Below are 18,828 nucleotides of genomic sequence, written 5' to 3' on the forward strand. Positions count from 1 at the left end.
AGTTAATTTTTGTATTTTTAGTAGAGACGGGTTTCACCATGTTGGCCAGGCTGGTCTCAAACTCCTGACCTCAGGTGATCCACCTGCTTTGGCCTCCCAAAGTGCTGGGATTATAGGCGTGAGCCACTGTGCCCAGCCTGGAAATACGTTTTAGAAGGGCAAAATATCCCAGAGCTATTAAACCCTAGTAATACCACCCTGGTATAATCATAGATTATATAAAGGACTACTAAGATGTAGTTAGACTTTCAACCAGGGCCAGCCTGATGTGGTAATGGAGAACTATGAAATGTGTTTTAAAAGTATCAGGAATGACATGTTTTCTCCAAATTGCCTTCAATCACAATTCTTTTTTTTTTTTTCTTTTCTTCATTTTTCATTTTTTTTCTTTTCTTCACTCTATCGCCCAGGCTGGAGCACAGTGGTATTAATTTTGGCTTACTGCAATCTCTGCCTCCTCTTCTGAGTTGAAGGGATTTTTGTGCTTCAGCCCCCTGAGTAGTTGGGATTATAGGTGTGCACCACCATGGCTGGCTAATTTTTATATTTTTAGTAGACATGGGGTTTTACCATGTTGGCCAGGCTGGTCCCAAACTCCTGGCCTCAAGTGATCCGCCCACCTTGGCCTCCCAGAGTACTAGGATTACAGGCGTGAGCCACTGTGCGCAGCCCACAATTTTTTTTTTTTTTTTTTTTTTGGAGACTGAGTTTCGAGATTGTTGCCCAGGCTGGAGTGCAATGGTGCCGTCTCAGCTCACTGCAACCTCCACCTCCTGGGTTCAGGCAATTCTCTTGCCTCAGTCTCCCAAGTAGTTGGAATTACAGGTTTGCACCACCACACTTGGCTAATTTTTGTATTTTTAGTAGAGTTGTGGTTTTGCCATGTTGGCCAGGCTGGTCTTGAGCTCCTGGCCTCATGTGATCTGTCCACCTTGACCTCCCAAAGTGCTAGGATTACAGGCGTGAGCCACTGTGCCCAGCCTAGAGTCTTTTTAGTTTTATAAATTTCATAAGTAGGAACCTTTAGTTTACTGGGTGTCTTGTTTGACTTGAGAAAACAGCACTGGGGCTCACACCTCTTTTTTTTTTGTTTTGTTTTGTTTTAAGGCAGGGTCTTGCTCTGTTACCCAGGCTGAAGTGTAGTAGCACAGTTACGGCTGTCTGCAGCCTCAACCTCCTGGGCTGAAGCGATCCCCTACCTCAATTTCCTAAGTAGCTAGGAGTAGAGGCCTGTACCACCATGCTCTGCTAGTTTTTAAATTTTTTTGTAGAGACGTGGTGGGTGCTGGGGTTACAGGTGTGAGTCGCTTTTCCCAGTCATAGCTCAGTTAAATTTTTTTTACCATGTAAACAAATGAGGGCTCATGCCTGTAATCCTAGCACTTTGGGAGGCTGAGGTGGGAGGATCATTTGAATCCAGGAGTTTGAGAACAGCCTGGGTCACGTAGCGAGGCCCCGTCTGTCTAAAAAAATTTTTTTTTTTTGAGACAGAGTCTTACTGTTGCCCAAGCTGGAGTGCAGTGGTGCAGTCTTGGCTCACTGCAACCTCCGCCTCCCAGGCTGAAGCGTTCTCCTGCCTCAGTCTCCCAAGTAGCTGGGACTACAGGCACACGCCGCCATACCTAGCTAATTTTTTTGTATTTTAGTAAAGACCGAAGTTTCACCTTGTTGCCTAGGCTGGTCGTGAACTCCTGAGCTCAGACAATCCGCCCACCTTGTCTTCCCAGAGTGCTGGGATTACAGGCGTGAGCCACCGCGCCCGGCCAAAAAACTTTTTTTTGAGATGGAGTCTCACTTGCTCTGTTACCCAAGCTGGAGTGCAGTGGTGCAATCTCGGCTCACTGCAGCCCTTGCCTCCCAGTTCAAGCGACTCTCCTGTCTCAGCCTCCCAAGTAGCTGGAACTGTAGGTGTGTGCCACCATGCCCGGCTAATTTTTGTATTTTTAGTACAGATAGGGTTTCACCATGCTGCCCAGGCTGGTGTTGAATTCCTGACCTCGTGATCCACCCGTCTTGGACTCCCAAAGTGCTGGGATTACAGGTGTGATCCACTGTGCCCGGCCTATAAAATTTTTAAAACTAGCACAGTGGCCTGGCTTGGTGGCTTGTGCCTGTAACCCCAACGCTTTGGGAGGCTGAGGTAGGTAGATCACCTGAGGTCAGGAGTTCAAGACCAGCCTGTCTTAACATGGTGAAACCCCATCTCTACTAAAAATGCAAAAATTAGCCAGGCGTGGTGGCAGGTGCCTGTAGTCCCAGCTACTTGGGAGGCCAAGGCAGGAGAATGGTGTGAACCTGGGAGGCGGGGCTTGCAGTGAGTCGAGATAGCGCCACTGTACTCCAACCTGGGTGACAGAGCGAGACTGTCTGCGGTGGCTCAAGCCTGTAATCCCAGCACTTTGGGAGGCCGAGACGGGCGGATCACGAGGTCAGGAGATCGAGACCATCCTGGCTAACACGGTGAAACCCCGTCTCTACTAAAAAAAAATACAAAAAACTAGCCGGGCGACGTGGCGGGCGCCTGTAGTCCCAGCTACTCGGGAGGCTGCGGCAGGAGAATGGCGTGAACCCAGGAGGCGGAGCTTGCAGTGAGCTGAGATCCGGCCACTGCACTCCAGCCTGGGCGACAGAGCGAAACTCCGTCTCAAAAAAAAAAAAAAAAAAAAAAAAACTAGCAAAGCATAGTGGCACGTGCCTGCAGTACCAGCTACTCAGTAGGCTGAGGTGAGAGGATCGCTTGAACCTAGGAGATGGAGGTAATAGTGAACTATGATCGTGCCATTGCACTCCATCCAGCCTGGGTGACAAAGCATGGGAGCCTGCCTGTAGAACAAACAAACAACACAAATGATCATAATATGCATGAAACACAAAGGTGATTATTCGATGCTTCCCTAAGCAAGAAATCATTCAGTTCCAAACAAAGTGCCAAATATAGAGTAAAATGGAAAACTTGCAGTTTTTTGTGAATTCAAGAAAGTAAACTATGAATTTGTTACATTTTTACTTAATTTTCATTGTAAATTATTATTTGGTTTATCATCAGGATTACCCAAAATGATGTTAAATGTTTTTAATATACTAACATCTGTGGTTCATTTGTTTTTTTCTTTTTCCTTTTTCTCTTTTTTTTTTTGAGATTTTTGAGACAGAGTCTCACTCTGTTGCCCAGGCTGGAGGGCAGTGGCACGATCTCGGCTCACTGCAACCTCTGCCTCCTGGGTTCAAGTGATTCTCCTGCCCCAGCCTCCCGAGTAGCTGGGATTACAGGTGTGCACCACCACACCCAGCTAATTTTTGTATTTTTAGTAGAGACGGGATTTCAACATGTTGGCCAGGCTGGTCTCGAACTCCTGACCTCAGGCGATCCACCCGCCTCAGCCTCCCAAAGTGCTGGGATTACAGGCGTGACCCACCACGTGCCTGGTCAGTGGCTCATTTCTTATATTCAAGTCAAAATTTATTTCGATGTTGGAACAAATGCCTTTAACCCTTGGTTTGTGTCATCCAGAACTTTCATGTATAAATTACCTGTCTGATTCTGCTGAGACATTAAAAAGAAAAAATTGCCTGTCTCATGAAATTATATTAAAGCATTAAAAAATAATTTATAGCCGGGTACAGTGGCTCACTCCTGTAATCCTAGCACATTGGGAGGCCAAGGCGGGCAGATCACCTGAGGTCAGGAGTTTGAGACCAGCCTGGCCAACATGGTGAAACCCCGTCTCTACTAAAAATACAAAAATTAGCCAGGCATGGTGGGATGTGCCTATAATCCTAGCTACTTGGGAGGCTGAGGCAGGAAACTCACCTGAACCTGGGAGGTGGAGGTTGCGGTGAGCCGAGATCATGCTAATGCACTCCAGCCTGGGCAACAGCGTGAGACTCTGTGTCAAAAAAATAATAAAAATAAAATTAAATTAATACTAATTTATAGGCCAGGTGTGGTGGCTCACTTCTGTAATCCTAGCACTTTGGGAGGCTGAGGCAGGAGGATCACTTGAGCACAGGAATTTGAAACTAGCCTGGCAACATGGTGAAACTCCCTCTCTACTAAAAATACAAAAATTAACTGGCATGGTGGTGCACACCTGTGATCCCAGCTACTGAGAGGGCTGCGGCAGGAGAATTGTTTGTACCTAGGAGGCAGAGATTGCAGTGAACTGAGATTCCACCACTGCTCTGCAGCCTGGGCAACAGAGCAAGACTATGTAAATGAAGAAAACATTATAAACTTTTAAACTTAAAAATTGCTAATTTAGACAACAGATCAAGGCATCAAATCATTTTGGATAAAACTTCATGTTGTGAACTTGACTTTGATATTATCTTGGCAAAATTCTGTTCTAAAATTTTTCACTTTATTTCTTTAGAGAAGAAAGAGTGAATATGAAGGTTCCCAGAGATATGGATGATGCCAAGGCTCTAGGAAAAGTTTTATCCAAATATAAGGACACCTTTTATGTTCAAGTACTTGTAGCTTATTTTGCTACATATATTTTGTATCCTTTTAACTGAAAAAATGTTTTCTAATTTTGTTCAAGAAAAAGTGTAAAAGGTCTGCTTTTCATTTATACATATTTTCCTTTTAAAATTTGTTATTGCAGTGTAACAATATTAAATAATTGAAAATTTGAAATGGAAAAAAATTATCACTTTAATCCTGTTTCCTGGACTGTTTTTATGTCTGAATATTTATCACAAGTTCTTTTGATTCTTTTGTATTCTGCTTTTTTCACTTATCAAACATTTTCCTTTACTGCATATTATTTTATGGGTTTGATTTATAATTGTATTACTTAACTGATGATATTAGTTTATATAATTATTTTAAATTATTAGTCAAAATAGTATTTTTATAATTGTTCTCTTAGGTTTGGAGATATAATGTGTTAATTTTTATAGGTATGTATTATGAATCTCCTTTGTTCATGATTTTTTTCTTGCATTGTTTCCTTTGTAAAAATTCTTAAGATACTTATTCAAAGGAATGAATTTTTTTTACAATTTGATACATATTTATTTTATAGAAATAGATTACATTTTAACTAGTCAGGAAAATAGCCTTATTTCAAATGGCTTATGCTGTGGGTGCTTAATTTTGCAAATTGTGGAGTTTAATTTTTCATTTCTGATTTGTTAATATCTTTTATTCTTATCCAAACTATTTTCCAGATCTTCTCAGTTAATGAAAGACATTACCTCTTGATGTTATAAAAATAATCATCATTTTTAAACCAATTTTTTTTTTTTTTTGAGGTGGAGTTTCGCTCTTGTCACACAGGCTGGAGTGCAGTGGTGCAATCTCTAGTCACTGCAACCTCTACCTCCTGGGTTTAAGCGATTCTCCAGTCTCAGCCTCCCAAGTAGCTGGGATTACGTGCGCCTGCCGCCATGCTCGTCTAATTTTTGTATTTTCAGTAGAGGCGGGGTTTCACCATGTTGACCAGGATTGTCTCAAACCCTTGACATCAGGTGATCCGCCCACCTCAGCCTCCCAAAATGCTGGGATTACAGGCGTGAGCCACCGCGCCTGGCAGAAAAGGAATTATTTTAATGATATTAAACAATTTGGACGTTGAAAAATGTGGGGTTTTTATTTTTATTTATTTTATTGATTTATTTATTTTTTGAGACAGAGTCTCGCTCTTGTTGCCGAAGCTAGAGTGCAGTGGCGCAATCTGGGCTCACTGCAACCTCTGCCTCCTGTGCTCAAGCGATTCTCCTGTCTCAGCCTCCTGAGTAGCTGGGACTACAGGAGCGTGCCACCATTGCCAGCTAATTTTTGTGTTTTTAGTAGAGACAGTGTTTCACCATATTGATCAGGCTGGTCTCGAACTCCTGACCTCAGGTGATCCACCTGCCTCAGCCTCCCAAAGTGCTGCGATTACAGGCGTAAGCCACTGCACCTGGCCTATATTTATTTATTTTTGAGATGGAGTCTCACTCTGTTACCCAGGCTGGAGTGTAATGGCATGATCTCGGCTTACCACAACTTCCGCCTCCCAGGTTCAAGCATTCTGCTGCCTCAGCCTCCCAAATAGCTGGGACTACAGGCACGCACCACCACTCCTGGCTAGTTTTTGTTTTTTGTTTTTTATTGAGACAGAGTCTCGCTCTGTCGCCCAGGCTGGAGTGCAGTGGCACGATCTCGGCTCACTGCAAGCTCCGCCTCCCGGGATCACGCCATTCTCCTGCCTCAGCCTCCCGAGTAGATGGGACTACAGGTGCCTGCCACCACGTCTGGCTAATTTTTTGTACTTTTTTAGTAGAGACGGGGTTTCACCGTGTTAGCCAGGATGGTCTTGATCTCCTGACCTCGTGATCCGCCTGCCTCGGCCTCCCAGAGTGCTGGGATTACAGGCGTGAGCCACCGCACCCGACCAGTTTTTGTATTTTTAGTAAGAAACAGGATTTCACTATGTTGGGCAGGCTGGTCTCGAACTCCTGACCTCATGATTCTCCCACCTGGGCCTCCCAAAGCGCTGGGATTACAGGCGTGAGCAACCGCACCCAGCCTTATTTTTATTTTTATTTTTTGAGACAGAGTCTCACTCTTGCCCAGACCAGAGATCAGTGGCATGATCGTGGCTCACTGCAACTTCTGCCTCCTGGGTTCAAGTGATTCTCGTGTCCCAACCTCCTGAGGACCTGGCATTACAGGCATGAGCCACTGTGCCCGGCCAATTTTTGTATTTTTATTAGAGATGGGGTTTCATCATGTTGGCCAGGCCGTTCTTCAACTCCTAGTCTCAAGTGATCCACCCTCAGCTTCCCAAAGTATTGGGATTCCAGGCCTGAGCCACTGCACCCAGCCTGAAATATGTTGACATAGGGCATCGTAACACTAGTTTCTCAACTTTGTTTTTTTTTCCCCAATTTCAGCTGTAATTTTAGGTTTCCTTTTCAGACAAGTAGGAATTTCACCAAATTTTAGGGGAAAAAAAAAGAAAAAAAAAAACAGTTGCATTAAACAATAACAACAAAAACAACAAAACACTTCCTGGGAACTTGTCCTCATTTATTCCTGCTTCTCTCAGTTTCCTCAAGGCAAAATTTCCATTTATCTCCTTTCATCCTTTGGAGTCTTGCTTTCTTTTCTTTTTTTTTTTTTTTTAATTATTTAAGTTCTGGGGTACATGTGTGCAACATTGCAGGTTTGTTGCATAGGTATACATGTGCCATGTTGGTTTGCTGCACCCATCAACTCATCATTTACACTGAATATTTCTACATTTATATATGTGTGAAACTATCCATAATATGATCTTTTGTTTCGTTTTGTTTTTTTGATATGGAGTCTCGCTCTGTTGCCAGGCTGGCGTGTAGTGGCGAGATCTCGACTCACTGCAATCTCCCGCCTCCCGTGTTCAAGCCATTCCCCTGCCTCAGCCTCCCGAGTAGCTGGGACGACAGGCGCCCACCACCACACCCAGCTAATTTTTTGTATTTTAGTAGAGACAGGGTTTCACCGTGTTGGCCAGGATGGTCTCGATCTCCTGACCTCTTGATCTGCCCGCCTCAGCCTCCTTAAGTGCTGGGATTACAGGCATGAGGCACCCTACCTGGCCCATATAATACAATCGTAACCCAAAATGTGTGTGTGTATGTGTGTGTGTGTGTGTGTGTTTTGTTTTTAACAGAGACGTGTAGGAAACAGGTCGAAAATTTGAGGCTGGCTGATCAGAGAGTTTTGAGTTTTAGTACTATATGTGGGTGATACTTGAAGCCATGGAAATTGCCAAATTTGTCAAAGGAAAGGGAGAGTGTGACTAACAGAACGTTAGAGAAATTTCAGATTTGAGGGCAAAGAGAAAAATCTAGAGAAGAAATTTCCTGTAATGTAGAAGAAGAAGTACAGTTCACTGAAGCCATGTTTCATGCAGGATGAAGTCTAATCCTATGCAGGGATCACTGAAAGGTGACTGTTGAGAAAAAGTTATTAAGTTATTAATATTGGCTATGAGGAAGTTTCTTTTTTTTTTTTTTTTTTTTTTTTTTGAGACGGAGTCTCGCTCTGTCGCCCAGGCTGGAGTGCAGTGGCGCGATCTCGGCTCACTGCAAGCTCCGCCTCCCGGGTTCACGCCATTCTCCTGCCTCAGCCTCCCGAGTAGCTGGGACTACAGGCGCCCACAACCGCGCCCGGCTAATTTTTTGTATTTTTAGTAGAGACGGGGTTTCGCCGTGGTCTCGATCTCCTGACCTTGTGATCCGCCCGCCTCGGCCTCCCAAAGTGCTGGGATTACAGGCGTGAGCCACCGCGCCCAGCCGGAGGAAGTTTCAATAGCACAGTGGAATAGTAAAGCATGTCACAGGGAACAAGGAGAGAATCTCCTCTGAGGAAGTGAAGATGAGCAGTGCTGATCACTTGAGCCCAGGAGTTCAAGACTAGCCTGGGCAACATAGCCAGACCTCATCTCTACAAATAATAAAAATTGGCATGGTGACACACGTCTGTGATCCTAGCTACTTGCGAGGTTGAAGTGGGAGAATTGCTTGAGCTTGGGCAGTTGAGGATGCAGTGAGCCATGAGTGCGCCACTGCATTCTAGCCTGGGTGACAAAGCAAGACCCCTTCTCAAAAATAAATAAGATTTGTGACTTTTACTATATTTTGTAATTTCTATTCTTATTTTATTTTTCTTATTTTTTTAATTCTCTTGTAGCTCCTATTCCTTTAAAATGAGTAGTGAATTTAGGTAAATCTTCATAATTAAATTAGAAATAATTATATGTACATGATTTCCCTGAAAACATTTGGGAGTAAAATGTATTAGAGAAGCACTGAAAGATTACGGAAGATCTTTTCTTTTTTCCTCCCCCAAAGTGCCCGATTCCTCTCTATCTAGTACATACTGAATTTTTGTCTTGGAAACCTTTTAGTAGCGCACACTTGCTAGTATTTATGATACCGTTTAGTAATTGGTCAACTTAGAGGCTAAACCTTTGGTTATAATCTCATTATATGATAATTTCTGTATTTATACTTTTTTCCCGAAATGTTACATTCGTCTTTTAAAATTCCACTTAATTGTGTTCTAATCCTTAACTTAAAAGTTACCAGCTTGCAAACATTTGCTATTCCAGGCTCTATATTTCTCAGTATACTTTCAGGGTTTCTTTATCCCTTTCCACTGGCCTTATTTCTTGTTTGTTTGGTAAGTATGAAAAAATAAAATTGGGAGACTGAAAAAAAAAAAAACACAATAGAATGATGAGGATGATGATATTTTAATCCCACTAGTCTATGTGAGCATACGAGGAGTTAAAGTCCCTTCACAAGGAGGTGTTACAATTTGTTTTTCCCCCAGAACAGACCAATTATAGACTTAGTTGCATTTATAAGCTATGTTTTAGCTTTTCTTTCCTATTGGATTTTGTAACTGCGACAGTCCAAAAGAGTTGATGAGCACAATGAGTTAAGTCCCAGGGCCAGAGGTGGTGTTTTCAAGCTTAGAAATTGTGGGGGTTGGGAGGAGGTTGGAAATTGGCTCCTGAAATTTTATTCTTAGGCTAAAGCCTAGCATTAATTATTTGGATATAGTCACTAGGTGTAATCACAAGTGCCAGTTTGTTTTAGCTGATCTCACTTGAGGTACAATTTGGTCTGAGAAAGTACTAGATCATCTCTGCACAAGAGATGTCTTGCAGAGTACCCTCCCCACCTCCGAAAGAAGTAAATTAATTGAGCTTTTACTCAGGTGAATAAATCAATGTGAGTAAGATGGAAAAATACAAAATGCTTATGGCTTCTTTTTGTTTTCCAGTGTTCTGGACTTGGTGCCTCTTTTTGTTATATGCTTTCCTATTTAGTTGGGAGACCAGTTGTATACAAATACCTAACAGAGAAAGCAGTAAAATGGTCACAGCAGGTAAACATGTATTGTTAAATTATTTGATGTAACTTTGTTAATTGGAAGTTCTGTGTTTAGTGCCTACATGAATTAGCTACATGTATTAAACCAACACAAATTATTTCCTAAGTTAACTCAAGTAATGACAACTATCTTCTGACCAAATAAAAATAGGTGGTAGGCAAATATGAATGTTAATAATTTCACATACAAATGTTTTAGACCTGTGATGGTAATTTTTATCCGAGTAAATTCAATCAGAGAAGTCAAAGTGTCAGTATAAAGGCATCCACATAATTAGATACCTATCCATTTTATGTTAATGCAGTATTCTGTGAATGTGTTATTGAAACACTTGTATCAGCCAACTCCCAGTGCATTTTTTTCTTTTCTTTTTTTTTGAGACACAGTCTCGCTCTGTCACCCAGCTGGAGTGCAGTGGCATGACCTCGGCTCACTGCAGCCTCTGCCTCCCGGGTTCAAGCAATGCTCCTGCCTACCTCACCTCCCGAGTAGCTGGGATTATGGGCGCGTGCCACCACGCCTAGCTAATTTTTTGTATTTTTAGTAGAGACAGGGTTTCACCATGTTGGCCAGGCTGGTCTCAAACTCCAGACCTCAGGCGACCCTCCTGCCTCAGCCTCCCAAAGTGCTGGGATTACAGGCATGAGTCACCACTGGCCTTTTTTGATCTTTTCTTTTCTCTTTTTTCATTTCTTTTCGAGTTGGAGTTTCGCTCTTGTTGCCCAAGCTGAAGTGCATCTTGGCTCGCTGCAACCTCCGCCTCCCGGAGGTTCTCCTGTCTCAGCCTCCCAAGTAGCTAGAATTTCAGGCGCATGCCACCACTATTTTTAGTAGAAATGGGTTTCACCATGTTAGCCAGGCTGTTCTCGAACTCCTGACCTCAGGTGATCTACCTGCCTTGGCCTCCCACAGTGCTGGGATTACAGGCATGAAACACCATGCCAGCCTGATCATTTGTCTTGGGTATGCTCTGAAGTATCAGGAATGAGAATTTGAAATAAGGTGTTTATATTAAGCGACTTATTTTGAAGTTGTCCTCAATCTGATGCTAATTATTTTCTTTCTTATGACAGGTTGACCGTCATAGAGAACATCTCATTAACTACATTATATTTTTGAGAATAACACCATTTCTGCCTAATTGGTTTATTAATATCACATCTCCTGTGATAAACGTGCCATTGAAAGTTTTTTTTATTGGTACTTTTCTAGGTAAGGCCTCTGGTTCTTGCCGTGTATGAGCTACTGTGTACATATCTAACAGTGTCCAGCTGATCTAGATTGCATGCATACTCTCTGCAGATATGTCAGCACCATCTAGAACTCTTGGGCACAAAGCCTGGCTGTATAAATAGATACTCAGAAGTGTTTGTTGCATCGTGTTGATTTAGGTTATTTTTGTGTTGCCTCTTTAAAGAAGAGCACTTTCTACTGTATATCGTTTTAATAATAGAGAGTTAAGCAGGACCTATAACCTCCAGTTCCTCTAAGTGGAGAGGAAAAAAAATCAAATTGCCTTTTTTGAGCAATTTTCTCCTATGTCCCTTCCCCTTCCCCTTCCCTGAGTCTCACCCTGTCGCCCAGTCTGGAGTGCAGTGGTGCAATCTCGGCTCACTGCAAGCTCCGCCTCCTGGGTTCACGCCATTCTCCTGCCTCAGCCTCCCGAGTAGCTGGGACTACAGGCACATGCCACCACGCCTGGCTAATGTTTGTATTATTAGTAGAGATGGGGTTTCACCATGTTGGCCAGGCTGGTCTCAAACTCCTGACCTTGTGATCCTCCTACCTCAGCCTCTCAAAGTGCTGAGATTACAGGCGTGAGCCACCATGCCCAGCCCTTTTTTTTTTTTTTAAATGTTGCTTTGGCAAAATGGTTCCTTTGTGTTTTTTGGAGTTTTTTTTTTGTTTGTTTATTTGATTGCTTGTTTTTTTTTTGAGACAAGAGTCTTGCTCTGTCACCTAGGCTGGAGTGCAGTGGCACGATCTCGGCTCACTGCAAGCTCCGCCTCCTGGGTTCATGCCATTCTCCTGCCTCAGCCTCCTGAATAGCTGGGACTACAGGCGCCCGCCACCACGTCCAGTTAACTTTTTGTATTTTTAGTAGAGATGGGGTTTCACCTTGTTAGCCAGGATGGTCTTGATCTGACCTCGTGATCCACCCGCCTCGGCCTCCCAAAGTACTGGGATTACAGGCCTGAGGTACCGTGCCCGGCAGCAAATTTGTTTCCTAATGAAGTATTAAAATGTTGAACTTGAATTTTCAGGAGAGAATTGATCCTATTTTTCCTTTTATTGAGACCAGCATTTATTGTGGATGTTATCAAAAATATGGAGAAAGCAATGATCAACAAACGTTCTTGCTTTTAAAGAAATAATACTTGATTTTGCTTTTTTGTGTGTTTTTTTTTGTGTGTGTTTTTGTTGTTGAGACAGAGTTTCGCTCTTATTGCCCGGGCTGGAGTGCAATGGTGCTGTCTCGGCTCACTGCAACCTCTGCCTCCCAGGTTCAAGCGATTCTCCTGCCTCAGCCTCCTGAGTAGCTGGGATTACAGGCATGCACCACCACGACCAGCTAATTTTGTATTTTAGTGGAGATGGGGTTTCTCCATGTTGGTCAGGCTGGTCTTTAACTCCCAACCTCAGATGATGCGCCCGCCTCAGCCTCCCAAAGTGCTAGGATTATAGGCGTGAGCCACCGTGCCCGGCCTTAATTTTGAAATTAATCAGTGGACATGAAGATTATTTATATATTTTGTGAATTCTCATTCTTTGTAGGAGTGTTTTGCTTTTCTTTCCAGTACAAGTTGAATTGTTTAGATGTCCAAAAAAAAAAGAGCAGATTTCTTACATATTGAATATCTATGAAAGCTTAATTCTTGTAAGAATATTTCTTTTTGAAAAGAATAACCAAAATCAATTATTTATTGTTACTTTAAAAAAAATTAGCCGGGCGCGGTGGTTCACACCTGTAGTCCCAGCACTTTGGGAGGCCAGGGTGGGCGGATCACAAGGTCAGGAGTTCAAGACCAGTCTGACCAATATGGTAAAACCCTGTCTCTACTAAAAATACAAAAATTAGCTGAACGTGGTGGCAGGTGCCTACAGTCCCAGCTACTCAGGAGGCTGAGGCAGGAGAATCACTTGAACCCGGGAGGCAGAGGTTGCAGTGAACCGAGATTGTGCCACTGCGCTCCAGCCTGGGTGACAGAGCAAAACACTATCTCAAAAAAAAAGAAAGAATGAAAAGAAAAAAGAAAATTGACAAACTGACATCAGCATGGGGAATTTTTAATTTTGTTAAATGTCATCCATGGAATCTAAAGAGAGAATTTTTGTTTCTATCTCCATTTTACAGGTGAAAGGCAGAGATTTAATTTTAGCTTTGGCTAAAGTAATATCTTTCCCTTTGTTTTGATTTTTAGTGAAATGCCATCATTCTGTATGTACTTTTGTATGCACTGCTCTCTTTACTCACACTTTCAGTATCTTAAACTTGAAATTGCTAGAACAGACCTCCCTCCCTCCCTCCTTCCCTCCCTCCCTCCTTTTTTCCTTTCCTTTCCGTTTTCCTTTCCTTTCCTTTGCTTTCCTCTGTCTGTTGTCCTCTCCTCTCCTTTCCTTCCCTCCCCCTCCCCCCTTCCCCTCCCCCCCCCCCCTTCCCCCTCCCCCCCTTCCCCCTCCCCCTCCCCCCCCTTCCCCTCCCCCTTCCCCTTCCCCCTTCCCCTCCCCTCCCCTCCCCTCCCCTCCCCTCCCCTCCCCTCTCCTCTCCTCTCCTCTCTCTCCTTTGACAGATTTTCTCTCTCTGTCACCCAGGCTGGAGTTCAGTGGCGTGATCTCAGTTCACTGCAACCTCTGCCTCCTGGGTTCAAGTGATTCTTCTGCCTCAGCCTCCCAGGTAGCTGGGATTACAGGTGTGCGCCACCATACCCAGCTAATTTTTGTATTTTTAGTAGAGATGGAGTTTCACCATGTTGGCCAGGCTGGTCTCAAACTCCTGACCTCAAGTGATCTGCCTGCCTTGGCCTCCCAAAGTGCTGGAATTACATGCACGAGCCGCTGTGCCAGGCCTTTTTTTTTCTTTTAAGGTTTTTGATAGTCTGGGTGTGGTGGCTCATACCTGTAATCCCAGCACTTGGGGAGGCTGAAGTGGGCGAATTGCCTGAGCCTGGGAGTTATAGAGACCAGCCTGGGCAATATGGCAAACCCCCCTCTCTTGACAAAAATTACAAAAAGTGGCTGGGTGTGGTGGTACATGCCTGTAGTCCCAGTTGCTCAGAAAGCTGAGGTGGGAAGATCACCCAAGCCTGGGGAGACTGAGGCTGCAATGAGTGGATAGAGTCAAACTCTTGGGGGGGTGGCGGGGAAGCATTTTTGATAAATATAAAATTATTCTCTGGGCACTTATCTTGGGTTTTTAAAATTCATTATCCTGGCTGGGCATGGGGACTCATGCCTGTAATCTCAGCACTTTGGGAGGCTGAGGTGGGCGGATCATCTGAGGTCGGGAGTTCAAGACCAGTCTGACCAACATGGAGAAACCCCATCTCTACTAAAAATACAAAATTAGCTGGGTGTGGTGGTGCATGCCCGTAATCCCAACTACTCAGGAGGCTGAGGCAGGACAATCGTTTGAACCCAGGAGGCAGAGGTTGCAGTGAGCCAAGATCGCACCATTGCACTCCAGCCTGGACAACAAGAGGGAAACTCCGTCTCAAAATAATAAAAAATAAAAAAAGATCATTATCTTTAAGAGGTGATTAGGAAAGATTGAATTCTTTATATGGAAATAAACTTGAGCTTTAAATTCTTAATTTTTTTTCCCAAAATGAAAATAGCTCTATTAAGAAACTTTATGCCCACAGAAAATTTTAATTTTTTAAAAACGGTGGTTTTTACTGTATCTTTTTATTTTTTATTTCAGGTGTTGCACCTCCTTCTTTTGTAGCCATTAAGGCAGGAACAACACTGTATCAACTTACAACAGCAGGAGAAGCTGTTTCCTGGAACTCAATATTTATTCTGATGATCTTGGCTGTGCTTTCTATTCTGCCAGCCATCTTCCAAAAAAAACTAAAGCAGAAATTTGAGTAAAAATAATCATCTGATTTTTAGTTTTGCTGTCATCACCATCTCAGGATTAACAGGTGCATCCATTTATGTTTTAAAATCACCTCTTCAGTAATTAAACAAGGAATTTGTAAAATAAAATTTCCTGTCAGATAGTTAAAGTAATACATTTAAGCGACAAGGGGAGAAGAAAGTAAAAATGGAAATTGGTATACTGTGAAAAGTGCTATCAATAAGGTAGACATCTTAGACATAAAGTATTATGGTATTAAGGTAGACATCTTAGACATAAATTATTATACCAAGGGTAGCTATAGATAATAGTAGTGTGGTAGGAAATTGTTGATCCAGCTAATTCATTTGATTTAATTGAATATTTTTTCTCTTTAATAACTAAAATAGATATTCTTAAATTCTAGATTTTTAAAAGTAGTGTTGCAAGTTTTGTTAATGTTAGGCTTTTTTCAGAGCATAAACTGGAAAACTTAAAAAGAGATTTACATTTTCTTCCTCTTTTGAGGTAATGGATTTGTTTGGAAATTGCATGTTAGTAGACGACTGAATATAGAAAGGATATCAAGTTGTCTATTTTGTTAATTTCATTTTTGTTTTTTATCTTCTAGATTTTTATCATGGATTAGTCTGAAATTTAAAGTTCTGGCCAGTCTGTTTTCTTTTATCTTGTAGTTTTTACAGTATTTTCACTGTGCATGTACAAAATTGGTATTATATAACTGTATCATATTTGATATTGTTAATTTTTTTCTTTTTTTTTTTTTGAGATGGAGTCTTGCTGTTGCCCAGGCTGGACTGCAGTGGCATGATCTCGGCTCACTGCAAATTCCGCCTCCTGGGTTCAAGCGATTCTCCTGGCCCAGCTTCCTGAGTAACTGCGATTACAGGTGTGTGCCACCATGCCCAGCTAATTTTTGTGTTTTTAGTAGAGATGGGGTTTCACCATGTTGGCCGGGCTGATCTTGAACTCCTGACCTCAGGCTGTCTGCCCACTTCCATCTCCTAAAGTGCTGGGATTACAGGCTTGAGCCACTGCGCCCGGCCGTGGTATTGATAATTTATATTCAGATAATTTGTTATGTCTCTTTAATATCTCAAAAGGGGCTCTAAAAAGCAAACACTTAAGAGTTTGTAGTTTTTAGACATTAAGTTAATTATTTTAAACAATGACAGCAAAACACAAGTGATTAAATATAGTTTATTTGTTCCAATGACTAAATTTTACCTCATTTATTAATCTGGTTATTAAAGAATACATTTAATAATGTGTAATTATTCTTTTTATGCATAATACACCTAGAAAAATGCCTTTTGTTTCTATTGATGGCTTTTTTGTTTGGAGCTGCTTTTGATTACTTATTGCAGTTTCCCAATTTAGTCTTTTTCTAACTCACAAAGTAAAATTAACTGATCACATGGCAACTACTATATTTAAATAGTTCTAGAAAAATGAAAGTGCTTTTTGCTGCTTGGTAAATGGGTAATGCCCTTGATTCCTTGATTGTAGGACATAGCTGATCTAAAGTGTTCTGTCAGTTTTACCTTCACCCATGACTCATTATGTTGAAAAGTCCTTTAGCTATGAGAAATCCTTGTATGTTTTTATTATGAGAGGTATAATCATCCTCAAAAGCCTGTTTTTACTACATGATGTGGACTGATTATTTTTTCTATCACAGTATTAACAGATAGATTTTATTGTAAATACAAAGAAAATATATTGATTATTATAGTATTCTTATGTCAGCTGGCCTTTTGTGTGAGATTATTATTTCTAGCAAGGCTTTCTTCCTTTCTTATTGCCCAGAGACTGATAAATCCTTTGTTATTTTTACACATAAATTAAAACATAGCCTTTTTGGACAAATTCACTAAATATTACTGTATAAAATGTAATTGAGTAAATTTTTATCAGAATTTTAAAAATGAGCTTAGACTCAGAAGCTTCACTATTTACTCCAGCGTGTGTAAATTGTACTTACTCTATTCTCAGAGTATATTTACTGTCCTTATCATTGATTCTTTCCCTTTGCTAATTTTTTTTTTTTGTTAATGGTAGCTACAACTTTAGGTGGGGTATATTTTCTTCTCCTAAGAGAATAGACAGTTTTTCCAGATTCATCATCATTGACTGTCAAGAAAGGACCCTTCAGCAGGCTGTACCCTCAGTGCAGTTGATGGCCTGTCTTCATGGATTCATAGACTCGGCCTGATGCCACATGTAAATTCAAGCTTTGGCTTGACAATTATACGGTAACAACCACAAGAAGACAAGCATCTGTGGTGCGGAGACAAGCAGGCTAACTAGAAGTTGACATGCTAAGAAAGTGAAACTGTTCTTTCTTAATTAATGGTCTTTCTCTGGAACTCTGTTACTTTGAGTATAATATTTCCATGACACTTAGTAAATGCAAGCTAAAATGTAATAATAATAATAAATTGTACTGGAGAAACCTAAATGTCACATTTGGGATTTATTTCATGGAAGTACTTAGATTAAAAAACTCTGGCCGGGCAAGGTGGCTCACGCCTTTGATCCCAGCACTTTGGAAGGCGGAAGCGAGTGGATCACCTGCAGTCAGGAGTTCGAGACCAGCCTGGCCATCATAGTGAAACCCATCTACTAAACATATGAAAAATTAGCCAGGTGTGGTGGCATACGCCTATAGTCCTAGCTACTTGGGAGGTTGAGGCACGAGAATCGCTCAAACCCAGAAGGTGGAGGTTGTGGTGAGATGAAATTGCGCCACTGCATTCCAGCCTGGGTGACAGAGCCAGACTCTTCTCAAAAAACTAAAAACAAATTCGTCGTTGAATAAAAGTATATTCTTAAATTCTGGGCCAGACGTGGTGGCTCAAACACCTGTAATCCCAGCACTTTGCGAGGCAGAGGCAGGTGGATAACGAGGTCAGGAGATCAAGACCATCCTGGCTAACATGGTGAAACCCCATCTCTACTAAAAATACAAAAAATTAGCTGGGTGTGGTGGTGGGCACCTGTAGTCCCAGCTACTTGGGAGGCTGAGGCAGGAGAATGGCGTGAACTTGGGAGGTGGAGCTTGCAGTGAGCCGAGATGGCGCCACTAAACTCCAGCCTGGGCAAGAGTGCGAGACTCAAAAAATTTTAACTTTTTTCTTTTTTTTTTTTTTTCCAGATGGAGCCTCACTCTGTCACCCAGGCTGGAGTGCAATCTCGGCTCACTGGAAGCTCCGCCTCCCGGGCTCACACCATTCTCCTGCCTCAGCCTCCCAAGTAGCTGGGACTACAGGCGCCCGCCACCACGCCCAGCTAATTTTTTGTATTTTTAGTAGAGACAGGGTTTCACTGTGTTAGCCAAGATGGTCTCTATCTCCTAACCCCGTGATCCGCCCACCTTGGCCCCCCAAAGTGCTGGGCGTGAGCCACGGCGCCCAGCTGAAATATTTAAAACTTGTAATTCTTGGTTTTTGAGGATTTTTTTTTTTTTTTTTTTAGACGGAGTTTTGCTTTTGTTACCCAGGCTGGAGTGCAATGACGCGGTCTCAGCTCACCACAACCTCTGCCTCTCGGGTTCGAGCGGTTCTCCTGCCTCAGCCTCCCGAGTAGCTGGGATTACAGGCATGTGCCACCACACCCAGCTAATTTTGTATTTTTAGCAGAGATGGGGTTTCTCTATGTTAGTCAGACTGGTCTTGAACTTCTGACCTCAGATGAGCCACCCTCCTCGGCCTCTCAAAGTGTTGGGATTACAGGCGTGAGCCACCATGGCCAACCGGCTTTTGAGGATTCTAAAGCAATTATTTAAATTGTTGAGGTAAGGCTGGGCACAGTGGCTTATGCCTGTAATCCCAGCACTTTGGGAGGTCAAGGTGGGCAGATTACCTGAGGT

At 42.4% G+C, this 18,828-nt stretch overlaps 2 protein-coding genes across 5 annotated transcripts in view; one reads left to right on the forward strand and one right to left on the reverse strand.

Annotated features, from left to right (window-relative positions):
* TMEM41B (transmembrane protein 41B) overlaps positions 1–17,418 on the forward strand; it is a 29,741-nt gene extending 12,323 nt beyond the window's left edge. For 2 of the 4 annotated variants that reach the window (XM_050756401.1, XM_050756402.1), the window contains exons 3-7: positions 4,374–4,502; positions 9,064–9,157; positions 9,767–9,871; positions 10,951–11,089; positions 14,799–17,418. In XM_050756401.1, coding sequence (XP_050612358.1) covers positions 4,374–4,502; positions 9,064–9,157; positions 9,767–9,871; positions 10,951–11,089; positions 14,799–14,968 — 637 coding nt within the window. In that variant the 3' untranslated portion in view covers positions 14,969–17,418. Of the gene's footprint in view, positions 1–4,373; positions 4,503–9,056; positions 9,158–9,766; positions 9,872–10,950; positions 11,090–14,798 lie in introns of those variants that run through there. The other 2 variants (XR_007719196.1, XM_050756403.1) reach the window with 2 other exon arrangements.
* The window catches only part of IPO7 (importin 7), a 289,402-nt gene that overhangs the window by 153,359 nt on the left and 117,215 nt on the right, over positions 1–18,828 (reverse strand). The window lies entirely within an intron of this gene.

Source organism: Macaca thibetana, chromosome 14 (genome assembly GCF_024542745.1).
Source record: "Macaca thibetana thibetana isolate TM-01 chromosome 14, ASM2454274v1, whole genome shotgun sequence".
NCBI lineage: Eukaryota > Metazoa > Chordata > Mammalia > Primates > Cercopithecidae > Macaca > Macaca thibetana.